The sequence below is a fragment of the Leucoraja erinacea genome, chromosome 17 (genome assembly GCF_028641065.1).
Source record: "Leucoraja erinacea ecotype New England chromosome 17, Leri_hhj_1, whole genome shotgun sequence".
Taxonomy (NCBI): domain Eukaryota; kingdom Metazoa; phylum Chordata; class Chondrichthyes; order Rajiformes; family Rajidae; genus Leucoraja; species Leucoraja erinaceus.
This window is the reverse complement of record NC_073393.1, coordinates 37607444-37633903: the sequence shown is the minus strand read 5'-3', so window position 1 is coordinate 37633903 and position 26460 is coordinate 37607444. Positions and strand designations below refer to the sequence as shown.

Here is a 26460-nt window from a genome sequence, read left to right as displayed (position 1 = left end):
TCCTCACTTTATCCATCACTGAATGTTAAAACTCCCCCTGGAGGACATTTTTCTATCTAATTATGTGACCAATCAGTGTTTTAGATTTTGCTCTTTTATAAAATGAGAATCTATCCACTTTGTTTCTGAATCATACACATGCAATATTTTATCATGCATGTCCAGAGGAAGCAATATATTAATGAAGGGACATGTGGAAGAAAGTAAAGCAAAGGTGGGAACCCGCAACAACATATTGAACAAACTCACCACCACCAAATGGGGTGCCAACCCAACAACAGTACGTACTACAGCCTTACCACTCTGCTGCAGAATACGCCTGCCCTGCTTTAGAGAGTTCTACACATGCAAAGAAGATCGACTCATCCTTGAATGCCAGCTGCCGTAGCATTACTGGTTGCCTCCGATCTATGGACATAAACAACGTCTACCTACTGGCTGGCATCGCTCCCCCAGACATCAGGAGAGCTGTTGCAAGTAGGACAGAGCGTCCAAAACAACAGACAGACGATAGACACCCATTACACAACCATGTGCCCCCTCCTAGGTGGTTAAAATCCCATAAGGGCTCCCTGACCAGCGTCACCCCATTGGAAACAACACCAACTGAAGCTCGCCTCCAGGTGTGGAAGAACAGATTAGCCACTGTCCCTATTTCCACCAAGATGGCCATCCCAGCAGCAAAGCGTTTACCACCAGGTGCTGATGACACTGGTAGAACTGGAGATGTCCCAACCGACTGCGAAACGGGGTCGGGCGGTCAAGGGTGACAATGCACAAATGGGGCTACATCGAGAGTACAACAACCTGTGACTGTGGCACACAGACCCAGACAATGCAACACCTACTGCAATGCCCATTGCTGGATAATCCATGTACTACTGCAGACCTTGCACTTAAGAAGAAGACATGAAAGAAGAAGAAGAATGAAGGGAGACAAACAAGAGCCTGATGCCCAGGCAATAAATGTGTAGCAAGGAACTGCAGATACTGGATTATACCGAAGATAAACACAAAATGGTGGAGTGACTCAGCGGATCAGGCAGCATATTGGAGAAAAAGAACAGGTGACCCTTCTTCAGACTCTATTCTGTATCGTCTCGAATCGTCACCCATCCATATCCTCCAGAGATGCTGCCCGACCTGCTGAGGCTAAAGTGACCAAAGGCACTTCTAGCTGCCCATTCAAGGTTAAAGAACTGTGGTCCTGTATCAGTTGAAAACCCCACCTATGAACCTCTTTAGATCTATTTGCAGTTGGAGCTGGGGGGCTGGTCTTGAAACCTGTTAGACAATAGACAATAGTTAGGACGTCATCCGGGAAAGAGGCATGAGGAGAAAGGCAGCCATGATCTTAATGAATAGCAAAGCAGGCACGAGAAACTAAGCATCCAATCCCATTTCTGGTATGTTTTTTCTGAAATTCTGAGGAGCATTTGCATAAATATTAAAAAAAAATATCAAACTGAATACCTGCTGCACAAGGTACAAGTCTCCCTTTACTGGGATCATGGTTGCTCAATGCTGAATGGCGACTATGTACAAACGGCAACTGAGACTGTTGTATCTTTACATCTTGGACTCTGAATTCATTTGGAAGCGAGGCTACATGACGACACCTTTGGAAAAGGAACAGTTTAGAGAACTATGTTAATTTTACACGTCAAAGGACCACCAGAAATAGCAACTCAAAACATTATGTTGAGAGCAAGTCTAATCTGCAAGTCTAAACTGCAATTACCAGTTTCCAACTAAGATTAACAAGTGTACACAAGCAACAAGTATACCATAAATAGTTGGTTGGATGAATTGAAGTAGTCATTTTGCAGTAAATAGTGAAAGAAGTATTTCAGACCCACAGTTTGAGAGACAAATAATTAAACGTTTGCAGATTTCATCTTCAAAACTGTTGTTAACCAGAAGAATACTTCAATACTACTATCCAAGACTGCAGCAGCAAAATATCATTACCCTGCAACTGAAATTATTCTCAGAGTAGGGAGAGAACATGGCACCCATATCAGTACTTGAAGAAAGAAAACTTGCATTTATGCATTCTTTGTAAGATTCGGAATATTGCAAATTGCTTTACAATCAATTAACTGTCTTTTTTTAATGTGTTGATTTTAGTAATAATGGTAAGCATGTCAATTATTTTCAACATGGCAAAATCCCACTAAGAGTATAGATAAATTATCAGATATCTGACGTGGTAATGTTGGCTGAAGGACAAAAGTTGGCCAATTCCCCACAAGAACCATGCAACACCATGAAGGTCCTTTCCATTCACGAGACGATTTGGTTTAATATCTGAATTTCAGGAAGACTTCCAACTGTACAGGGCTTTTTCCATTTTGCATGAAATGTCGGCCTTGGGTCAGATGCTTACATTTTTGGAGTGGGGTTTGGACTCAAGGTGAATGGAAAACCATAAAAAGTCATTCAAGAGGTAAGGAAGGACTCCATCCCATATTCCAATTGTATGAAAATATTAAAACTATTCTTTAAAGGTCGCAGTTCTCTCAGAACTGAAATAATTAAAAATGTTGCTGAAATTATAATTTCCAGTTTAAATTGTAATCAATTCCCTAATTGTGGAAATAATATCCAAAATATTGTAAAGATTTGATACAGATCTTAGACTCTCTTTTAACATGACAAATTCCTGTTCTGAGTTTAATCTAATTTTAAAAATATCTTCAGTACCTGATGAACATTGCATAATTCAAAATATCAAAAATGTAGGTGTATTAACTTCAAGACTAAAAAAGATCTTATATGAATTTTTGGAACCTATCAATGAATTATTTTAACCAAAAATATCACTCATGATAATCAAATCCTATACTTAAGTAAGCCATGAACTAATTCTGCAAAGTTTGATGATTTCAAGCATCTTACTAATTACAGCTCAATTTATTTAAATGTTACAAAACTGCATTTACTGTCTCATCCTTTACTGCCCCAAATAATATTTCTACAATAATTTATATAGTCCAACTACTACCAACCATATATGAAGAAACTCAAACAAGAGAGAACTGCATAGTCCCACATGGACTCGTACCTATTTATTTCCTCCACCTCCTGCCACATTCCTTCCTCTGGCTTCACAATTTGCAACTCTTCAATTCTTCTGTCTCACACCTTCTGTTATAATCTCTGCCCTTTGTTCTAATTATTTGCCTTTCAACCCCCCCCCCCCCCCCCCCCCTCCCCACCACCAGCCTGTGTCTACCTATTACCTGTCACGTTTAGCCCTGCCACTCCTCTCTTCCAGCTTCCTACACCTGAAGAAGGGTCCCAACACAAAACATCACCTAGAGTTATCCAGAGATGCTGCCTGACCCGCTGGGTTACTCCAGCAATTTGTGTCATTTTGTGTAAATCAGCATCTGCAGTTCCTTACTTCTGCACAATTTCAGTAATACATAATGTAGAAGATGGATGCTTTAAAACAAAATGCTTTCACCATTAACATTCCCAATTAAATAATTAAAAGATTTAATGTGAAGGGTCACACTGCAGCCTCACTGCTTTCATGTTTGGCAGCTAATTCAGGATGTTTGGCAGCTAATTCAGGTGGAAAGCAATTGCAGGTTAATTACAGATATACATTTACTTAATTATTTCTTCCTTGTTTTCTTTTTTAGTTAATTACATTTCCTCTTTAATGTTCTGTGAGCAATAATTCCAGGGAGGAACATGCAAAGTCAAAATAACATTGAAATAAGGCAACATTTATATCCCCCCCCCCCCCTGCCCCGCATCATGAAAATGGATATCACCGTGTTTTATTCGGCCAATGCAAGAAATACTCAATTACTGTAATCTGATTAATATTCGCACATGCTCAGATTTCAAAAGGCATCATTACAAAAACAAATACCCCAAGATAGACACAAAATGCTGGAGTAACTCAGCAGGACAGGCAGCATCTCTGGAGAGAAGGAATGGGTGACATTTCGGGTTGAGACACTTCTTCAGACTGACGTCAGTGGGGAAAGGGAGATAGATAGATAAGGAAGTGTGATGGTGTGAAAACAGGGCAAAGGGAATAGAGATCAAGGAAAATGTAGAATAGATCAGTGTTAGCTGAGAGAAGGTAACAACGCAAACAGAGATAAAATGTAGTTGGAGACAGTAAGACTGGTCGAGAACTGGGGAGGGGGAGGGATGGAGAGAGAGGGAAAGCAAGGGTTACTTGAAGTCATCTTCATAAACAAATACACATTTCTTGAGCAACCTTTTTGAATGACATTAACTTAGTGCTAGCAGGGAGGTCAGGCTCCATATCACAATTCCACACTGCTCCTCCATACCACTTCTTCCTGAGGCAGCCCCACCAGGTTCCATTTTTTTTCTTCCATTCTATGTTTGCATACTGCCTGTGCCAACCAATCAATGAGTGAGCAAATAAACTGTAACCGTGATAAATAAATGAAATTCATTACATTTGACTGAATGCAGTTCCCGGTGCAGTTTAATACCATTTTTAATTGCTTGATTTTATTTAATCAAGATAATTCAGATAACTTTTGCACTTGAAAATTTTAATTGAGCAATGTTGCATATTTAATTACTAGATACTTTTTTTAAATGACGGAATATTTCGTCAGAATGGCTTCATGTTGTTTAAAAGAAATTATTATTACCTTTCTATTATAGCTCTCTTCATTACCTCTTCGCTATATGGGCAGTGCCCTACTACAATGAAAGAGAAATACACTGGCTCTTCAAAGAAATGCATGAGAAGTGCTCCTTGACAACCGAGAATATTCCAACGTGCAAGTTTATCACTGCATGACATTGATAATGTTCTGTTGCCTCTTCCTGGTTTCACTCTCAAGGATTCAACGCAGTGATAATTAATTCCAGGCCCAAGCGAATCTTGAAGGCCACCTGGTACACATTTAGCTCCAGTTCGGTATATATCGGAAACTTCAATCTGTTTCTGTTTGTTATTTTGTGTGTTCAATGCAAATGCACTTTGAAATAGTGAGGTATCGTGATTGCTCTCAGACATTGTTTCTGCTCCACAGGGTTGATTATCATTGATCTGGATGTCCATGCCTCCTTTTGCAGACTGATGATCGGGTTTGTTTTTACAAATGCTGCTGCTTCCAGATATGTCTCCAGTTTCATTAGCTCTTTTAATCCTTTTTTCAGGAATCACTGCTGAACTTGAATCACATTTCTGTCTTTTGTCCAGTAAGTGCTCTTCATAATTTAATATTTGTGCGTCTTCAATATTTTTATTATCTTGAACAGCAATAACTTTTTGCTCAACACTCCCCACAACTCTCATTTTCACTAAAGGTTCGTTGTGATTTTCTATCATTGGAATAATGGAAGCATCACCACCTACATGAATAAAAGGTAAAGGTTTCTACTTAAATCACTCAAAGTTTTCAATTGCCATTAGACATCACATGTCACTGGAAGAAATGTAGACAGAAATAAAATTGCTGAGGCATCTCAGGAAAAAAATGATACAATTATAATTGTATTTCGAAATGTCTAATTACTTTACACAATTCCATTGCTGATATCTGTTTTTTAATACCTTCCCATGTTCAGTGATGGTATTAAAATATTGAGCTGTTACTGAGGAAGCATAAAAAATAGTTTTCATCCAGCTTTAATTGCCAATGAATGAAACAAATTAAATAAAACTTCAATATGAAACAGGAAAGGAAATATTTCTGGAACCATTTCAGAAGCAGTGGGATGCTGTGATAATGGCACATGAAAGACATGATGTTTTTTCTGGACGTAAAAATCTCAGTAATTAAATGTACTAAAACTATTTGTCTGCTACAAACTTTAAACACTGCATTTTAGACACATTGAAAGAATGCAGTCGGGAAGAAAACAAACAACAGTTTGGACATTTCTACTCTACTGCCAATTTGATACAAATTGATTTGGAAAGATTGTCTGTTCCAGATTTCCAGAATTCCATTGTTCCGAAATTACTGTCTACAGAAATTCAATAACTCAATAGTACAGAATTTCATTAATGTCTGCAGCACTAAGAGATTACTGGATGATTGGTGCGATTCGTTCAAAACAAATGATTGTTCATAATGTGCCAATCATAATCATGAAATAGATAAAATTCATTTACCACTTTACATGCATCATGAATGAAAACAATAGGTGAAAAACGTAACTAGCTGAAGAAATGCAGATATCATAAATGATTAATAATTCTATCACTTTTGTGAATTATGTTTTGGAGCGAAACGAGGGTCACCTTAATCTTAATTAATTACGACCATGCTTCAGAAACCAATCTAGAGTAATTGCCAGAAAACTAATTTTGACCAACACAGTAATTTCAATGAAATAATTGCTGCACTAGGTATCTTTCATCTGTCCATGGTCCTGTTCAGAAGCATATAAAATCATTGACTTTTCTTATCAGATTATCAAAGGTAAAGTGAACAACATGAAACACCAATTGACATGTTTACATAAAATATTTCCAAAAAGTGTTGATTTTTAAAATATAAATAATAGATTAATATTTTTCTTTTTTTTTTAATAAAAGAATCATACATTGGCCACTTGCAAGTAGTGGAACTCAAAGTTGAGGCCACCTAATTCAGACTCACGGGAATGGACTATTCCGTATCTTTCCCTCATTCTTTTATTGCCATCTGCATCCAATCGTTTAATTTCTAGCAAAATCTACCGTATTTCCCAGCAATTAAGACGCACCTGCGTCGAAGGAATTTAAGGATTTGCGGGAAGCGGCTAACATGAGCGAGGCCGGCGAGCGGCAGGAGAGAGGTGTTCAGACGGAGAGCACTGCCAGAGGTGAGCTGGCCCGCAGAAGGCGCTCAGGTGGCGGCTGGTTCCACTGTCCGGTCCCGGCGGCCACTCGCAGCCACCCCAAGCTACTTCCCTCCCCGGCCACAATGTGGTGGCTCTGCGCCCGGAGCGTTGCGACAGCGGTGAGTGATTGAGTTGCTGGCATGATCCCCAACCCCCTCCTTCTCAACGCTCCTGCCCTCCCCGCAACTTTACCACTGGCGGCCCAGCCAATTTGTGCAGCCCAGGCCATGCTGACCCGGGCCAGACTCCCCACATGCCGTTCTTGATGTTGCTGTACTGAGGGATAGCTAAGTCTATCTTTCTTGGCTAACAACCTAACCTTCGGCCTCAAAGACGCAGGTACATTTTCGTGCCTTATTTTTGGGTAAAAAATAGCATCTTCATTGCCAGGAAATACGGTACTTCAAATTCCCATTACCCTCCCTTTCCTAGGACTGCTTAAAAGATTTCCCTTATCAAAATTTTAAACAGTTGAAATGCTCAGCGCTATTAGTTAACTTACATGGAGTATGGCTTGTAAAGAACACAAATGTAATGCCAGGCTTCAGTTTCCATTTTGCTTTTTGTCCGCTTTTGATAAAGATGCTATTTTTGTTGGTGAATGCTTCTTTAAGTTGACAATATAAATACCTTCGATGCAAAGTGAAAAAGTGAAAACATATAATGGTAAATATATTTATTTGCAGGGTTACTAACATCTGGTATCAACATGTGACTAATAGTAATGTTTTCAATTTGTGGTTGAATGCGATATGCTTATTACCTTTGAATATATTTTTCAACTTTACAGCACATCTTTCAGTAAAAGTAAGCATAGATGATATTGCGGCATAGTGTATTGTAGCAACATGAAATAACTGAGTGGAGAAACGTATGAATACTTTTCTGCTTCACTATATCAAAATTGAAATTATGATGTTAATAAATTGGGCATGAAGAATTGTTATTCTGTCAAACTACACATGTACATAACAAAATGTTTCACATAACAGTGAGATAAATTAATCATTTAACCCTCTCTAATATCTTCCTTACAAACTGACCCAAATTCACTGGCCTATAATTCCTCGGATTTTCTTTATTTCCTTTCTTACACAAAGGAACAACATTGGCTACTCTTTATTTTCCTACAGCCAACTCGCCAGACATCATAGGCCCTTTTGGTCCCTTTATTCACACGTGAGTTCTTTCCTAGTTGTTTCATTCTCCTCCAAGGCTCTGTCTGATTTCATTTTCATAAATGTTAAGAGTATTTATGAATGATTGGATTAATATTCCATTAGCTTAATTATGGGTAGCAGTAGAATGTTATTGCATGAAATTAAATTACAGCAAGCGAATATACAGCAATACGATATGAGCGACCATAGAAAACAGAGATTTCTGTCATGGAGAAATCACCTCACAGGCAGCTCCCAGAATGGAATACTTACTTGGTATTCCCAGAGACTCCCTGTATTTTTTTGTCAGGATCGATGATCATTAAAAATGCCACATAGTCTGTCAGCATGTACTAATGAAAATATTTAGCATCTTTAAAAACAAGTTAAGAAAACTTTCTTTTTAGCACCGGAATAAAAATAATTCTTCCAGTTTTTTATCTTTACAAATCTAACAGTGATTTAAATTTTCCCACTTCAATGAAAGTATAAATAGGATAATTTATTTAAAAAAGTGGCATTGTTTACAAAAAAACAAACTACTCAACGAAGTGGGCGGCACCGGCACTGTCTGTATGGAGTTTGTACGTTCTCCCAGTGACCTTTCTCTGGGTGATCCGGTTTCCTCCCAAAATTGACAGACATACAGATTTGTAGGTTAATTAGCTTTGGTAAAAAAAAAAAAAATTGTAAATTGTCCCTGGTGTATAGGGTAGTGCTAGTGTACAGGGGATTGGGGTCGGCATGCTCAGCGGGCTGAAGGGCCTGTTTCCATGATGTATCACTAAACTAAACTGCTCACCTCAGGAACCCACGTCGTGCAGTCACCTCTGCATGGCTGTCATTAACAATATTGCCTAGAAAATATTTGGAGAAAACATGGTAAATGACATGAAGAGATCAAAATCAAGGTACAATCACAAATATTTTTATAATGAGAATTGCGAAGGTGCCCACATTTGCAAATGCTATAATTAAGCTTTGAAGGTCAAATTTTTACAAGACAAATGATTAGTTGGTGATGTTCACGTGTTTAGCAGGTTAAATCAGATGAAGACATAAAGTGTTGGAGTAATTCAATGGGTCAGCCAGTCTCTTTGGAGAACATGGATGGATGGATGATGTTTGGAGTCAGGAACCTACTTTAGACTGATTGTAAGGGAGGGGAAGAAAGCTGGAAGGGCAGAAGAAAGTCTGGCAGGTATTAATTTGATACGTGAGGAGAGTTTTTTGATAGGCAGATGGTTGAACACAAAAGGCCAGAGATTAAAAGGCAAAAGAATTGAAGAGCTGCAAACTGTGAAGCTAGACGAAGGAATGTAAGTGGAAGGGAAAGGGGAGGGGAGAGGTAGGTATGAGTCCAGTTGGAGCAATTGGGGTTTACATGGGGAAAGAAGGGAGAGGGGAAGGTTTATGTAGGTACCTAAAATTGGATAATTCAGTGCTCATACCATTGGGTTGTAAGCTACCCAAGCGGAATACGAGGTGTTGTTTTGTCGGTTTGAGTGTGGACACACTCTGGCAATGGAGAAGGCCAAGGAAGGAAAGATCGGTTTGGAAATAGAAAGAGAAGTTAAAATCGTTAGCAACTGGCAGATCCAGCAGACCATGACCAAACATAAGTGCACGACGAAAAGATCGCTGAGTCTAACCTTGGTCTCACCAATGTACAGACTACATCGGGAACACCAGATGAGGTTACATGACGTAACATCCAAAGCATCTTACACGCCCTTGAACTCTTCAATAATCTTCAGTTTCCTGCCCCACATTGCCTCAATCGGCCCCTTTACACCTCCATCCCCCATCAGCAAGGGGTCAAAGCCCTCCTGTTCTTCCTTTAACAGACCCAATCAACTTCCCTCCAACACACTCTTCTGCCTGGCAGAACTTGTTCTCACCCTCAACAACTTCTCCTTTGACTCCTGTCACTTTCTCCAAGTTATAGGTGTAGCCATGGGCACTCGCATGGGTCCCAGCTATGCCTGCCTTTTGTTGTTTACGTCGAACAGGCCTTGATGCTAATGTACAGAGGCACCATCCACTATCCTTGGGTGGCACTGCAGCACAGCAGTAGAGTTACTGCCTTACAGCACCAGAGACCTGGGTTTGATCCTGACTACGCCTGTGTCTGTACCGAGTTTGTATGTGCTCCTTGACTGCATGGATTTTCTCCGGTTGTTCTGGTTGCTCCGGTTTCCTCCTGCACTCCAAGAATGCACAGGTTTGTAGGTTAATTGGCTTTAGTGAAATTGGAAATTGTCGCTAGTGTAGGATAGTGCTAATGTACAGGTGATCTCTGGTCGACGTGGACGCAATGGGCCAAAGGGCTTGCTTCCATGCTGTATCTCTAAAGTCTATCGACGGCTGCAACAGGACTGCCTCGTGCACCCATGCAGAACTTAATCACTAACTTACCATTAACTTACCCTGCCCTCACATTCACTTGGACAATATCTGACATCCCTCTCCTTTCTTGACCTCTCTGTGCATCACAGGGGAGAGACTATCGACTGACGTCTACTGCAAATCTACCGACTCACGATTATCTGGACTACACTTCCTCCCACCCTGCCTCTCCAAAGACGCTATCCCCTACATTCAATATCTCTGCCTCTGCCGCATCTACTTCCAAGTTGAGGCTTTCCATTCTAGCACATCCGAGATGCTGTGGCAAACGAGATTTCAACCATGCTGTTATAGATGCGCCTCCTCTGTGTTCCATAGTCCTGCTCTCACTCCGCATATAACATATAACAATTACAGCACGGAAACAGGCCATCTCGACCCTTCTAGTCCGTGCCGAACATGTATTCTCCCCTAGTCCCATACACCTGCGTTCAGACCATAACCCTCCATACCTTTCCCGTCCATATAACTATCCAATTTATTTTTAAATTATAAAAACGAACCTGCCTCCACCACCTTCACTGGAAGCTCATTCCACACAGCCACCACTCTCTGAGTAAAGAAGTTCCCCCTCATGTTACCCCTAAACTTCTGTCCCTTAATTCTCAAGTCATGTCCCCTTGTTTGAATCTTCCCTACTCTCAGTGGGAAAAGCTTATCCACGTCAACTCTGTCTATCCATCTCATCATTTTAAAGACCTCTATCAAGTCCCCCTTAACCTTCTGCGCTCCAAAGAATAAAGCCCTAACTTGTTCAACCTTTCTCTGTGAATTAGTTGCTGAAACCCAGGCAACATTCTAGTAAATCTCCTCTGTACTCTCTCTATTTTGTTGACATCCTTCCTATAATTAGGCGACCAAAATTGTACACCATACTCCAAAATTGGCTTCACCAATGCCTTGTGCAATTTTAACATTACATCCCAACTTCTATACTCAATGCTCTGATTTATAAAGGCCAGCACACCAAAAGCTTTCTTTACCACCCTATCTACATGAGATTCCACTTTCAGGGAACTGTGCACAGTTATTCCCAGATCCCTCTGTTCACCTACATTCTTCAATTCCCTACCATTTACCATGTACGTCCAATTTTGATTTGTCCTGCCAAGATGTAGTACCTCACTCTTATCAGCATTAAACTCCATCTGCCATCTTTCAGCCCACTCTTCCAACTGGCATAAATCTCTCTGTAGACTTTGAAAATCTACTTCATTATCCACAATCCCACCTATCTTAGTATCATCTGCATACTTACTAATCCAATTTACCACACCATCATCCAGATCATTGATGTACATGACAAACAACAGTGGACCCAACACAGATCCCTGTGGCACCCCACTAGTCACTGGCCTCCAACCTGACAAACAACCATCCACCATTACTCTCTGGCACCTCCCATTCAGCCACTGTTGAATCCATCTTGCTACTCCTCCATTAATCCCCAACCATTGAACCTTCTTAATCAACCTTCCGTGAGGAACCTTGTCAAAGGCCTTACTGAAGTCCATATATACAACATCCACTGCTTTACTCTCATCAATTTCCCGAGTAACCTCTTCAAAAAATTCAAGAAGATTAGTCAAACATGACCTTCCAGGCACAAATCCATGTTGACTGTTCCTAATCAGACCCTGTTTATCCAGATGCTTATATATATTATCTCTAAGTATCCTTTCCATTAATTTGCCCACCACTGACGTCAAACGAACAGGTCTATAATTGCTAGGTTTACTCTTAGCCCCTTTTTTAAACAATGGAACAACATGCGCAGTACGCCAATCCTCCGGCACTATTCCCGTTTCTAATGATATCATCCTCCGACATTGCTGTCATCTCAATGTAATCCCACCACAGGTCACGGCTAAAATATTCATCCCTTTCTGCCTTCTGGAGGGACCACGCCCTCCACAACCTCTTGGTTCATTCATCCCTTCCCACCCACACCACCCTGTCCCCAGGTACTTTCCCTTGCAACCACAGGAGATGTAACACCTGTCCCTAAACCTCCTCTCATCTCCAGTCAGGGACCTCAGCAATCCTTCTAGGTGAGAGAGAGGTTCACATGTGCCTTGTCTAACTTCATTTACTGCATCCGGCATTCCTGGTATGGCTTCCTCTTCATCGCTGAGACGAAATATAGATCTGGCGACCATTTTAGCAAACACTAACGCCGAGGCCTGTTGGATCTGCGTTTGCTAACCACTTTAACTCCTCTTCCCATTCCCACACTGACATTTCTGTCCTGGGCCTCCACCATTGCCAGAGTGTGGTCCCAAGCAAACTAGAGGAACAACACCTCATATTCCGCTTGGATAGCTTACTACCCAATGGTATGAACATTGAATTCTCCAATTTTAGGCAACTATGTAACCCTCCCCTCTTTCCCCATATAATCTCCAGCCCCCTCCGTAATGCTCCACCTTGACTCGTACCTATTTCTCCCATCTCCTTCCCCCTTCATTTTTTTTCCTCTCGCTTTACAATGCACAGCTCTTATATCCTTGCCTTATCATTTCTGGCCTTTGTCCAACCAAAAGCCCTCCTCACTTGCATCAAACTGCCAGGCTTTGTCCTCTTCTCTTTCACCTTTCTTTTCCCTATCCCCTTCCAATCATGCTGAAGAAGGATCACGACCCAAAACATTATCTATCCATGTTCTCCAGAGATGCTGCCTGACCCGCTGAGTTAATCCACTTCTTTTGTAAACCAGTGTTTGTTTGTTTCTAAATGAAAACAGATGTTCTGTGCACGACATCAATAATCTCAAACCCGACAATTGTGTAGCTGCTTCCCTTACATAACAATTGCAGAGTACAAACTGCTGCTGCTAACTCTGAACCACCTATGTAGAATTGTAATACATTTGATAGATAAAATCCTTGAACTCATTGGCAATGCAATTGTCACAACAGCACATCCGGACAGTATGTTAAGCTTGCGACTATATGCTTACCGTTAATTATCAGTAATTTTGTATAAATTGACATATTCTTTAAATCTCAGACAAACTTTTAAATATTTTTCATCAAAATATTATTAATGGCACAGACATCAGTGCAAGGGGAGTTTTGAAAGGAACCTATAAAACTCAGAGGCAAAATTCTGTTCCCACTTCTCTTCAATTGCAAAAGAACACTTAAGTCAGAAGTGAATATGGTGTTTGCTTATTCTTAAGGATAGGAATCTATACGCTGACAAAACGATTTCAGGATGGAATATTAAAGACATTACAGTTTCACACATTGAATTTACCAAAGAATTAGCAAGCATCATATTCTCTTCTGACTACATTGTAACTGAAAGGAAGCGGGAACCATTGGAACTTATTTCCAATGTCGAAGGTTTCAAGAAAAGACAAGTTTGTTTCATCCAGGCAGGAAAAAATAAAACACATACAAAGCTAAGTTATGGCTCATGTAAGAACATTTCTGCTTTTTCTTCCTTTTCAAGGGAAAAATGTCACCCTTTTCTCCAGTCACTTATCCAGCCCATATTCTGAGAGAAAGAAACCAATTTCTAATCGTGTACTACACGACGAAAATGAGCAAACCAATTTGTTTTCGTATTGTATTGTATTGTATTGTATTCAAATTTATTGTCATTGTCTCAATTTGAGACAACAAAATGAATTTTCCTTACAGGCAGTATCATTAAAAAAATCACAAAGAAATTATAAAAATAAATAATAAATAAATAATAAAACATATTAAAAATAAAATTGAAATTGAATTAAAATTTTAAAAAAAGCACAAATACAGAAGTCCACGACACAACATAACATAAATGGCACCCAGGTGAGGACGGCACCATAGTCCAGCCAGCCTCCCCTCCGTGTTCATCCGTGGACGGGGCCTTCCAAGCACCCGCAGTCGCCGCCCCGGGTGGCCCGATGTTCAGGCCCTCACGCCGGGCTGGTGGAACGCCGACGCCGAACCCCGACGGTGAGCATCCTCCTCCTCAGCGGCCCGGACCTCCTGATCAGCCGCCTCCCGCTCCCGGAGTCTGCAGCTCCTGAGTCCGCAGGCCGAGCCGGGCAGAGTCGCAGGACCCCGCGTTGATTAGTCAGCGCCGCCCGCGTTGGGAGCTCCGCAAACCGCAGCTCCATGATGTTGGTGCAGCAGGTCCAGCACTCCGGGCTCCAAACGGCGACCCCCGGTAAGGCATCACCAGCCCCGCGATGTTCCAACGCTGTCCCGCCGCTGCTGGAGCTCCTGTCGATCCCGGCAGGAAAGGCCGCGCCAATTCAGGTAGGTAGGCCGCTGTGGGGGGGGGGGGGAGGACGCGACTCGAATAATAGTCGCGTCCTCACCAGGAAGCGGCTGAAGGACGGTATCCCCCGCACCGTGCCCTCTTCCCCCACATAAAAACAGTAAAAAACACAAAAAAACACACTTTTACATAACTAAATAAACAAAAAAACAAAAAGATACCGGGCTGTAGGTGGAGGCTGCTGGCACCAGCGCCACCGGAATTTACTCATGGGGTGTGGAAATGCTCATCTATATTAGTTTTTTAAAATAGTAATGGCGATCACCATCTATCTATCAATCTATCATAACTAACTCTGATCTTGTGCTCTTCCGGTTTGCGCGGTTTTTCTATTTGCGCAAAAACAGTACGTGATAACGCTATGACTTTTTGCCAGCTCATTTGCCGTTCTCCTGTGCTGCGAGTGCAACAAGTTTTGTTCCGACCAGTGGTATATTATAAAAGTTAGCGAGGTTTAAAAATCTTAAAAACCGCACTGCGCAGATCGATCTCCTCTCCTGCCAGTCAGCGCCGCGCGTATTGGTCTCTTCTCCTGTCACTCCCCTTCCTGCACCTTCACGTCTTTACTGGAGCAGAGGAATGCTCTGGATGGCCGGCGGAGGTCTCCAACCAGACACAATTTTCAGAGGGACCGGAAGCGGCGCAGAGTCGGAGATGTCGCCAAACAGAAAGCGGAAACTCTGACCCCGGCGGAGAGCGATCAGCGCCCGCTGTGAGTCCCCATTGCACCGCTAGCTCCAGCCCCTTCCCCTCTGGTCCCCCTCGCTGACTCCTGCCCCCCTCCCCGTGATACCCCCTTCTCCCCCATGGCTCTGCACCATCTTTTCTCCGGGCTCTCACCCCCCTCCCCCCCTGCCCACATACCCCTCCCCCCCCAAACCCCTCCGCCCACACCCCCCCCCCTCCCCCACACCCCTTCCCCCACAAGCCCCCTGTCCACACCCCCACACCCCCCCTGCCCACACCCCACCCACACACACCTCCCCCTGCCCACATCCCTCCCCCCACAACACCCCCCGCCCACACAACCATCCCCCCACACCCCCCCCCGCCCACACGCACCCACCCACACCCCGTTCCCCACACACCCTCTGCCAGCCCACCAAGCCTGAGTGACTGAGCTGCCAGCCCACCAGACCCGAGTGACTGAGTTGCCACCCCAAGAATCCATTTGGCCCTAATGTCCATACTAGCCTTCTGGAAACCAGTCCCTTCGGCCCACAACACCCATACTAGCACTCCAGAAAGCCCCCACCCCCCACTGGCCACCAATATTGGAATTGGTGGAGGTGGAATATTGCGTTGGGGGACCCGCCCTCTTGTGTGAACATAGGACCCAACAGGTCCCACTTAGTCTAGTTTCATCCTATAAACCTAGGTTACTAATCAACTCAGTGAAAATAGAAATGGATTAACAAACCTAATATACCTAAAATTAATAAAACACATTCTCTCCATTATTGTACCCATGCAGGTTTCGGCTATGAAAAGTTTATCACTGATTTCATTTTGCAAAATCCTATACAGTATGAACATTTTCAGTACTACATAAAGAGTTTGGTAAATGAAACACACTATTTAAAACTTTACAACAAATAGAATACAATACAAATGTTAAACTAGGAAGTACCATTATATCATTCATTTTTTTTAAATACATACCACTTTTACTCATTTTTGTCTGTCCAACGCATTTTGATCCAGTTCCCATAGCAACAACTTCCAGGTATACTGCAAGAGAGAGATTAGTTTGATAAAAAATCCCAGATTATTTTGCTTGAAACATTAACTTGCGATTATAAAGAACATTATTGGTTCAGCAACCAGACTTCAGTACCACATATAGCAGGCATGAAATTACACCATACAGATAAATTCAATTAAATTAATCTGGACTTTTTTTAAAAACTCAAAACCATGCGATGAAAGTAGACTGTTATTAAAACCTTCAATATCCTTCAAGGAAGGAAAGCACTCTGCTTCCCCAGTCTGCATTATGTGCGACCCGTCAATGTCATTGATTCTTAACTACTTGCTCAGATGAGGGGCAATTAGGTACAATATATTTTGGCATTGCCAACAATGTTCACATGCTGTAAATGAATAAACTAAAATCACCAATGCCAATCCAAAGTGGTGAAATATGGAAAGGTTAATTTTGTAAGCCAAATATGCCAAAAACATGCCCATCGATGTAATTTTGTGTACCCACTTCAAATATGATAAGTTGTTCAATACACAGTATCTCACTTCCTTTCCCCACCAACCATGACAAATATTTGTTCTCACTCAAAATTTATTCTCACCTACAAGTCTAAGATCCACTGTGCTATAGATGGGGTACTGAACACTCTCACTTGATGTCAACAGCAGTTCACTTATAAGAAAGAATAACAAATGGGAAGAAAGAAACCAGCCTCAGAGGGGGTGTTAAATTGTTTTGCAACCGGAAGATCGCGTAAGCCTAGGCGGACTGAGCAGAGGTGTTCAGCGAAAAAGTTCGCCGAGCCTACACTTGGTCTCACCGATGTATAGGTGTCCACACCTGGAACAGCGGATATTGAAGATGAGGTTGGAGGAGTTACAAGTGAACCTCTGCCACACCTGAAAAGACTGTTGGGGTACTTGGACGGAGTTGAGGGAAGAGGTATAGGGACAGGTGTTGTATCTCCTGCGGTTGCAGGGGAAAGTACCTGGGGAGGGGATGGTTTGGGTGGGAAGTGATGTGTTAACCAGGGAGTCGCGGAGGAAGTGGCATTCATGGGTTGCCAATTTCAGGTGAGTATTTGAATATACTATTAACAAAAGATGCCACTAAAGATGCAAACTTAACATTCTGGAATAATCTTCCTGTTTCCATACAGCTTTGACAATGTGGCAAATGACTTGATGCTGGCAAGTTTAGCTACTTACAAGGTGCGTTTTACAAATGTAATTAAAAAATTACAGATAGCTTGAAACGTTCAAGACTATCTAACATCCACATGGAAAGAAAAAGCACCAATCAGAAGGCATCGGAGATGTCCTCATTCTTTGGGGAACGGGGGTCCCCCTCTTCTACTATATGAGACTCTCACCAAGGTCTCTTCTATACCCCGTAACTCTGCTCTCACTTCCCAGCCCCCCACTCGTAACAAGGGCAGGGTCCCCCTTGTCCTCACCTTCCACCCTACCAGCCATCACATACAACAGATAATCCTCTGACATCTCCGCCACCTCCAACGGGATCCCACCACTGGCCACATCTTCCCATCTCCTCCCCTTTCGGCTTTCCGCAGAGACCGCGCCCTCCGTAACTCCCTGGTCAATTTGTCCCTTCCGACACAAACCACCTCATCACCTAGTACTTTCCCTTGGAACTGCAAGAAATGCTCCACATGTTGCTTTACCTCCCCCCTTGACTCCACCCAAGGATAAAGTCCAACCTCATCTATTGCATCCGCTGCTCTAGGTGTCAACTGCTCTACATCAGTGAGACCAAGCATAAGCTTGGCGATCGCTTTGCCCAACACCTCCGCTCAATTCGCAGTAACCAAACTGATCTCCTGGTGGCTCAGCACTTCAACTCCCCCTCCCATTCCGAATCTGACCTTTCTGTCTTGGGCCTCCTCCATGGCCAGAGTGAGTCCCACCGTAAATTGGAGGAGCAGCTTGGTAGTTTACACCCCAGCGGTACGAACATTGACTTCTCAAATTTCAGGGAGTCCCTGCTTTCTCCCTTTCCCCTCCCTTCCGAGCTCTCCCACAGCCCACTGTCTCCGCCTCTTCCTTTCTTCTTCCCACCCCCACATCAGTCAGAAGAAGGGTCTCAACCCGAAACATCGCCTATTTCCTTCGCTCCATAGATGCTGCCTCACCCGCTGAGGTTCTCCAGCATTTTTGGCTACAATCAGAAGGACTTGTTATTTACCCAACCCAGTATCACAAGCTGTGGGATAGGCCAGAAAGCAAAGCCTCCAAGGTCAGCTGTGGCCCGTAGACTATCTGTTGTATACCTCTGAAAATGATAGATATGAACAGTCGGAAATAAGTAAAAGCAGCAATTTCTCGTTGTAATTGCAAAACAAATCGGCCTATTTACATCTTTTGGATGTCAAAGTTCTCACTGTTTAAAATGCACATCAGTGAAAGATTAATTATGTCAGGTTCCAGAAATCTTCTGCTTTCTCACCATCATTGCTCTCACTGTTTAAAACTGATTGCCTGTTTGGTTGCTCCTCAACTTTTACGACAGCTGCAAGCAGAGTCCATTCTTGTCCAGGATTTGGCAGACCTTTCTTTGGCAGCTTGGTAGAATAATGTGCGTAGCACATACTGGCAATTTCATCTGCTGTCCACATTGCTGAAAATCCTACGAGGAACAAGATGAAAATCACTGTGACAAACGGATACAAAAATAACGCACTCTAAAGAGTTAGGGTGAAGTAAATGTTATCACCAGGCTGTTTTCCATCTTCAAGCTCTGCATTTTGCATGTCTCACTTCCCTTGGTGCCCTCACCTCACATTTCTTCATTATGTCACCTCAGTCGTATCTCTACGTATCTTTCTCCATCCATGTCCCTTTCAATCCTGTCATCATTCCCCATATTGCCCCAGCTTTGTACTGTTCATCATGTCAAAAGGTACTCTTACTCCTCCCTCAATGCATCCATGAGCAAACTAATTTCCCAGCTGTCCTCTTCTCCGTTATCACTGTTTCCTTTTCCTCAGGAACAGAGCTCCCTTCTTTTAAATCCATCTCATCCCACTTCACTTCAAGCAAATCTCCTCATCCCTCCATCCTTATGAACTACTGCCCCAACTCGTAATTGTAATTGTAATTGTAAATCTTTATTGTCATTTCCTGAGTATTCGCATACTCAGAGGAAACAAAAAAAAAAAAAACGTTTCTCAACCAGTGTCCGTTCAGTTTTCGTTACAAAATAAATAGCAATTAAAATTAAAATACAGTCATGAACAATTTAACCCTCTAATCACATTCAATAACATTCAACAGCCGTTCCGACCGGCAGCGGCACAACAGTGGCTCTGCTGCAGTGTGGGGGGTTTGTGCGCGATACTTGGCAGGGGGGAAAGTTCATTTAACAGTCTTATAGCCTGTGGGAAGAAGCTGAGGAGCATCCTGCTGGTTTTGCAGCTGATGCTCCTGTACCTCTTCCCAGATGGGAGGATGGTGAAAAAGTCATGTGATGGGTGGTAAGGGTCTTTGATGATGGAGATGGCTCTGTTGATGCATCTCTTCTTGTATATGTCCAGCAGGAAGGGTAGTGGAGCACCAATAATCCTGCTTGCGGTCCTCACTATCCTGTCCAGTTGGTGCCGTTCGTACGCCTTGCAGCTCCCGAACCAGGAAGTGATGCCGTATGTCAGTGTGCTCTCGACAGTCCCCCTGTAAAAAGTCCGTAGATGTGTGGTGGGGAGGCCTGCTTTCCGTAGTCTTCGGAGGGGGTGAAGTCGCTGCTGGGCTCTCTTGACCAGAGCTGTGGTGTTGGCCGTGGACGTCAGGTCATCAGACAGGTGTAGTCCCAAGAACTTCATGCTGCTGACCCTTTCCACATCAGCTCCGTCGATGTGCAGAGATGCATGGTGATGTTTCCCCCGCCCTCCTGAAGTCAACCACCATCTCCTTAGTTTTTCCCACGTTAAGAATGAGGTTGTGGGATTTGCACCAACCTGTGAGCAGCTCCACCTCCATCCTGTACGCCGATTCATCGTTGTCACTGATGAGACCCACTACTGTTGTGTCATCAGCGAACTTGCTGATGAAGTTGTTATTGAGTCTGGCAGTACAGTCGTGTGTCAGCAGACTAAACAGAAGGGGGCTTAGGACACAGCCTTGGGGTGAGCCAGTGCTCACGGCTATGGTTTTTGATGTCCTACTGCCCACCCTGACTGTCTGCTGCCGCTGCGACAGGAAGTTCAGGACCCAGCTACATGTGCCAGCATCAACCCCCAACAGCTCCAACTTCTCCACCAGCTGCTGCGGGATGATTGTGTTGAAAGCGGAGCTGAAGTCTATGAAGAGGATCCTGGCATAGGTGTTTTTCCGATCGAGATGTGACAACACGAGGTTCAGTGTTGTTGAGACTGCGTCCTCTGTGGATCGGTTGGCTCTGTAGGCGAACTGCAGTGGGTCTAGGTCGGCAGGTAGACTGTTTTTGATGTGCTGCATAACTAGTCGCTCAAAGCACTTCATTACAATGGGTGTAAGGGCCACTGGTCGAAAGTCGTTATGGCAGGCTGGGTTTGGTTTCTTCGGTACAGGGACGATGATGGCACTCTTAAGACAATTCGGCACTACTGCCTGGCTGAGTGAGATGTTAAAAATGTCTGTGAAGACATCCTTCAGTTGCTCGGCACAGTCTCTTAGAACGCATCCAGGAATGTTGTCCGGCCCTGCAGCTTTGCGTGGATTGACGCTGGCGAAGGCCTTTTTAACTCTGGCTGCGGACAGCCTGAGCGACTGGTCACTGGGAGATGGCAGTGGTGCACGTGTCTGGGTGCTGTTTTTAACCTCAAACCGTGCGTAGAACTCGTTCAGTTCATCTGGTAGGGAGGGGTTGCTTTGGCATATCCGCATCGGGGGGGGCTTGTAGTCAGTGATGGTCTGAAATCCCTGCCACAAGCGGCGTGTGTCTTTGTCATTTGCGAAGTGGCTATTCAGTTTTTGTCCGTACAGCCTCTTCGCTTCCCTGATCCCCCGGGATAGGTTGCCCCTTGCCAGTTTGTATGCTTCGTTGTCCCCAGATTTGAATGCCGCATTCCGGATTCTCAGTAGGGAACACACTTCCCCAGTTAGCCAAGGTTTCTGATTGGCACGCCTCCTGATGGTTTTTACCACCGTTACCTCCGATATCCTTTTTCACTTCAAGCGTAATGAATGCGCTGCACTTCATAAATCCTTGCTGAATGGTTGAATCGCCACAGACAGGATTGTCCTGCCATGAAAATGAAATCTCTTTTCGATGCTGTTCATACAATAGATAATTTATCCCTCCTCATTCTTTTTAATCTGTCAACGATCTTTGCAAGAGTTAACAACTCTATCCTCCTCCAACAGTTCTCCAGCTAATCGCCACAATGATTTCATTCTAATCCATCCAACCATAGACACATCAGCCACATAACAATAATTTCTCATCTTACTCTTGCATTATTTCCATTGGTTTCCCCAAAAGTCTATTCTCAGTCTCTCATAATGTTCATCTACAGATGTGTTTCATAAGTTACAGTCTGGACCTAGCAAGATGATTATTTTAGTTGGTGAGAGCTGTGCCATTCTGACAATATCACATTTAACAATGGCAGCTTGTTCTCTAAAGTCAGCTCCTCCTTTGAGCTTTGAACAGCATTCCCACCATGAAACCACGCCACATCCCTAACAACGCTGTGGCAGCCCACAGCCATGTGCTCAACAGCTGTCAAAGCTATCAGAAGACTTTCCATGCTTGTGAATACATGTTCACAAATACTCAAAAAACATTTAAAAACTACATACTTTGGTGTATCTTGAAACATGCAAACTGTTAAAAAAAAGCAGGAAAATCCTCAAACAATTAAATATGCTTCATTCAATTAACAAATAACAAACTTTTTGTTACCTGAAACTCACCTATTTTCCTTGGAGCCTTTCAACTTGCAAGAATTAACCTGTGCCCAGATTACTCAGCATATTTACAAGTTGTGGTCTGGCTCCAAACTCCCTCTGGGCTCAGAGCAGAGTCAGAAAGAGTGTCATGGTTGGCATAATTCATGGCCCTAGCAAAGTCACCTGAAAGCTATCAATTCACACATACACACTGACAACCAGCTTACCATACCTCCATATCTTTACATTGGCCAATGTGCAGATGGAACCAGTGGGGATTGGGATAGGAGACACAATAGGTACAGTGTGTAGGTGACAGGCAGATGCAACCACATGGGGAAGGGGAAACTGTGTAATGTGAGGCTCGGTTGGGTTGTATCAGAAGGAGAGAGAGAAAGGAGCACAAGCAATGAGGGTTACTTGAAATTGGAAAATTCACCAGGCAGAATATGAGGTGCTGTTCCTCTAGTTTGCTTTTGGCATCACCCTGACAGCAGAGAAGGCTGCATTCAGACAAATCTGTGTAAGAATGTGCATGTGTATATATATATAAAAATATGTATGTGTATATATATACACACACTGAACTTTTTTTTCTCTCTCGTTTGTCATATTATCAGCTGTGAGGTCATACTATGTTGACATTCTGTTGTGCTGCAGCAAGTAAGAATTTAATTGCTGTATCTGGGACATATGATGTTAAAACACTTGACTCTTCAAAGGGGAGCTTAAATGACATAAAAGATGGCCATTGCCAACATAGCGCAGGAAATGGAAGAAATGCAAATGAGGGCTACATCAAGCATTACGATTTGAAATGTTCTACAGATGTATTGTAGATGTCCTGACTGATTGCATCATGGCTTGGTATGGCAATTCCAATGCATAGGAATGCAAGAGGCTAAAGAATGGTGGACTCAGCCCAGTCCATCATGGGTACCGGCCTCCCCTTCATTGAAAGAGGTGCTGCCTCAAGAAGGCAACATCTATTATCAAGAATCCCCATCTAGGCCATGCCCTCTCCTCACTGCGACCAACCTGCAAAACCCTAATCCTACCTCCACAATGGAAAGCCATCGTCCACGTCTGGCAGTATCATGGACCTGTTTTTTATTTATTTAAAAATTTGGACTAATGTCGTTTTCTTTTACACTATTGTTCCTATTCATCCACTTTACATTTAATTTATGTATAAATTGTTTTTGTGTATTTGTCTGTGCCCACATGCCAGTGATTTTTCCATTGTGTCCGTATCTCACCGTAGTTGTACATATTACAACAAACTCCACTCGACTTGCATAATCTATTCCCAGAGTAACATGTCCATGATGGTGTAGTTGTTTCATAAAGCTCATCAAATGTAAGGCCAGGTTAAATGAAAAAAGAAATAAAACTTTGAAAATGCTCATGAACGAGCAACATCGGGGGAGCAAGAAATAGATATAATGCATTTTGACGATGACCTTTCATCAGCAAATAGGAAAAGTTAGGGATTAAAACAGGATTTGAAATGCCATAGGGGAAGGGGACAGAGCAATAAAAGGTGGCCTGTGAAAAGTGAAAGGTAAAAGTAATTACATAACCAAAATGATGAATGTGCAAGTGAAACGTGGTAGACTTGGGCAGGTAAAGCAGCAAAAAAGATCAGTCTGTGATCACATTGCTGGAAATCTGAAATAAAAACATTTATTGATGACCTCACAGCTGATTCTGGTAAGCTGATTACTGCCCAGTATTTTCAGAGGACTGTTCTGCTTCTCCCATTCATACCTTCACCAGACTGACTAGTTATTCCCTTGTACAACTCCTTTTATCTCACATATTTGTTGTTTCAGTTCCCCTGCCTTCCACCCCACTAGATTTTCCACTTTTCTCCTTTCTTCTTTCTCTGCACAACAAAATGTGTTACAGATCTCTATTTGTTCTCATTTCATAAAAGCCACTGACAATAAACGTTTAGTTTCTCTTCACACAGATGCTGCTCAGCCAACTTGTGTTTCCTGCATTTTGTGTTGTTATTTGCAATTTCAAGCATAATTTTGCCTTTTATAATTGTATGAACTGATTGCCACAGATATGGAAGAAGGAATGGCTAGCAGACATAATTTCTTCTTATTGCAGTTCTCCAAATCGGAATATTTTAATGCAGATATTTATACAGTAGTTAGCCTGAACTATTGTGCAGGTTTACGTCAGGTCAATCAAAACAGAAGGCATATTATTTTCTACACAAGTGGTTTATTCAAGAAGACATTTGGCAAACCTAACAAAATAACACTGACATTACCAGCCAGGCACAATCCCCCATTTCATGCACATATGGTCAGTGCAAACGGTATGGTATAAAACCAGGCAATTGCCTGCATTATCTTTTTATAGGTAACACATATCAATGTGAAGAAATCAATGTCACATCACTGTTAAAATTCCACATTCAGATTCAACTTTATTGTCATTGTGCAGTGTACAGTACAGAGACAACGAAATGCAGTGCTGCAGCCTGATTAGGATTGGAAAATGAACGTGGACTTGGAAAAAGGCTTGTGTTTCCCCCAGACATTGTGGCTACAACACTACAGCCAGTCATGGTCCTGTGGTCCACAACTGGCAAGTTGGCATACGTTGTGGAATTGACAGTTCCATGGGAAGATGATGTTGAAGAAGCTTATGAGAGGAAAAAGATCAAGTACTCTGAACTGGCAACTGAAGCTGCCCAGAATGGCTGGAAGACCAAGGTTTTCCCTGTAGAAGTGGGATGCAGGGGATTCGTTGCTACATCTACGTCTATTGAGGAAAATGGGGACGAGGGGTCACTCCCTCCAACAAGCAATCAAGTCATTGTCAATTTCAGCAGAAAAAATAAGCAATTGGCTTTGGATTAAAAGCCAATTGGGATGCCAGGTATCACCGTTGAGCCCTCTGGAGACGTTGTGGGCCTATCAATGAAACATCAAAGAAGGAGGGTGCCAACATGACCCCCCGATGACGAACCTACCCTACCTTTCATCACTCCAATCCCATGGCCAATATCAAGAGTGCCGACTTACTACAGGGATTGAAACATCATCCTATTAGCTCTACTTGGTTCAGGTGGGCTGAGCGAAGGTGTTCCGCGAAACAATCGCCCAGTCTACATTATGTCTCGCCGATGTACAAGAGTCCACATCTTGAAAAACAGTAGATGAAGTTGGAGGAGGTGCTAGTGAACCTCTGCCTAACCTGAAAGTACTGTCGTGGTCCCTGGACAAGAGTCGAGGGAGGAGAGTATAGGGACAGGTGTTGCATCTTCTGCGGTTGCAGGGGAAGGTACCTGGGGAGGGGGTGGTTTGGGTAGGAAAGGGATGAATTAACCGGGGAATTGCGGAGGGAAGGTTGGATTGGAAAGGGAGTTAAAATGATTAGCAACTGGGAGATTCAGCTGGCCTATAACAGAGCGACCAGTGCCAAAGATCTTTGACCAGTACATACACTCTACTCCAAATGTGCGCTTTTGCTTTTGTGATTATTTAATCTTTGGAAAGCATGGGTTCGGACTTAGATCATCTCAGTTTACTGTTTATGTTGACAGAAACACATGGATTCATTCATAACCGTGTCAGAATAAAGCCTGCACAGGAACGCACACTTTACCTTCACTATTGCTGCCTCCTCGCCCGAGGACCAGATTCGCGGCACTGCGCATGTGCACTCGCCGGAGGACCAGAATTGGGGCACTGCGCATGGGCACTCTCTGGAGGACCAGAATTGGGGCACTGCGCATGGGCACTGCGCATGGGCACTCGCCCTGCCCGCTGAGTGAGCGACATCCCGCTGCCGTCCTCGTCACGTGGGCATGTTCTGGACGTTTCCAGACGCTGCGCTGGTCGTCGGTGACACCGGAGAGCCGCCGATGACCTGAATGATTCACAAACTGCTCAATGATTCCAGAAAGAAAACTGGATCCAAACACAGCGGGGCTGCCGAATCGATCAAGTGCGATTGACGCGGTTGCAAAAAAAGTCACTTGGATTAATAAACGTTGTGTAGGGCGGTGCAGGGTTTCGACCTGTTCATTTCCCTCCACAGATGCTGCTCGACCCCCCCCCGAGTACCCCCAGCAGTCCGTGCGTTGCTCCAAATACCAGCATCTGCAGACTCTGGGTTGGAAATAACATCACAGGTGGAGAGCGAAGTTTTCCAGGAG

The 26460-nt window shown here is 43.2% G+C and overlaps 1 protein-coding gene across 3 annotated transcripts in view; it reads right to left on the bottom strand.

Annotated features, from left to right (window-relative positions):
* adat1 (adenosine deaminase tRNA specific 1) overlaps nt 1-26035 on the bottom strand; it is a 48156-nt gene extending 22121 nt beyond the window's left edge. For all 3 annotated transcript variants that reach the window (XM_055648975.1, XM_055648976.1, XM_055648977.1), the window contains exons 1-7: nt 25908-26035; nt 18859-19038; nt 16350-16418; nt 8806-8860; nt 7346-7473; nt 4656-5364; nt 1474-1619 (exon numbers count right to left, since the gene is read on the bottom strand). In XM_055648975.1, coding sequence (XP_055504950.1) covers nt 1474-1619; nt 4656-5364; nt 7346-7473; nt 8806-8860; nt 16350-16418; nt 18859-19038; nt 25908-25998 — 1378 coding nt within the window. In that variant the 5' untranslated portion in view covers nt 25999-26035. The remainder of the gene's footprint in view (nt 1-1473; nt 1620-4655; nt 5365-7345; nt 7474-8805; nt 8861-16349; nt 16419-18858; nt 19039-25907) is intronic.
* Between the last annotated feature and the right edge of the window lie 425 nt (nt 26036-26460).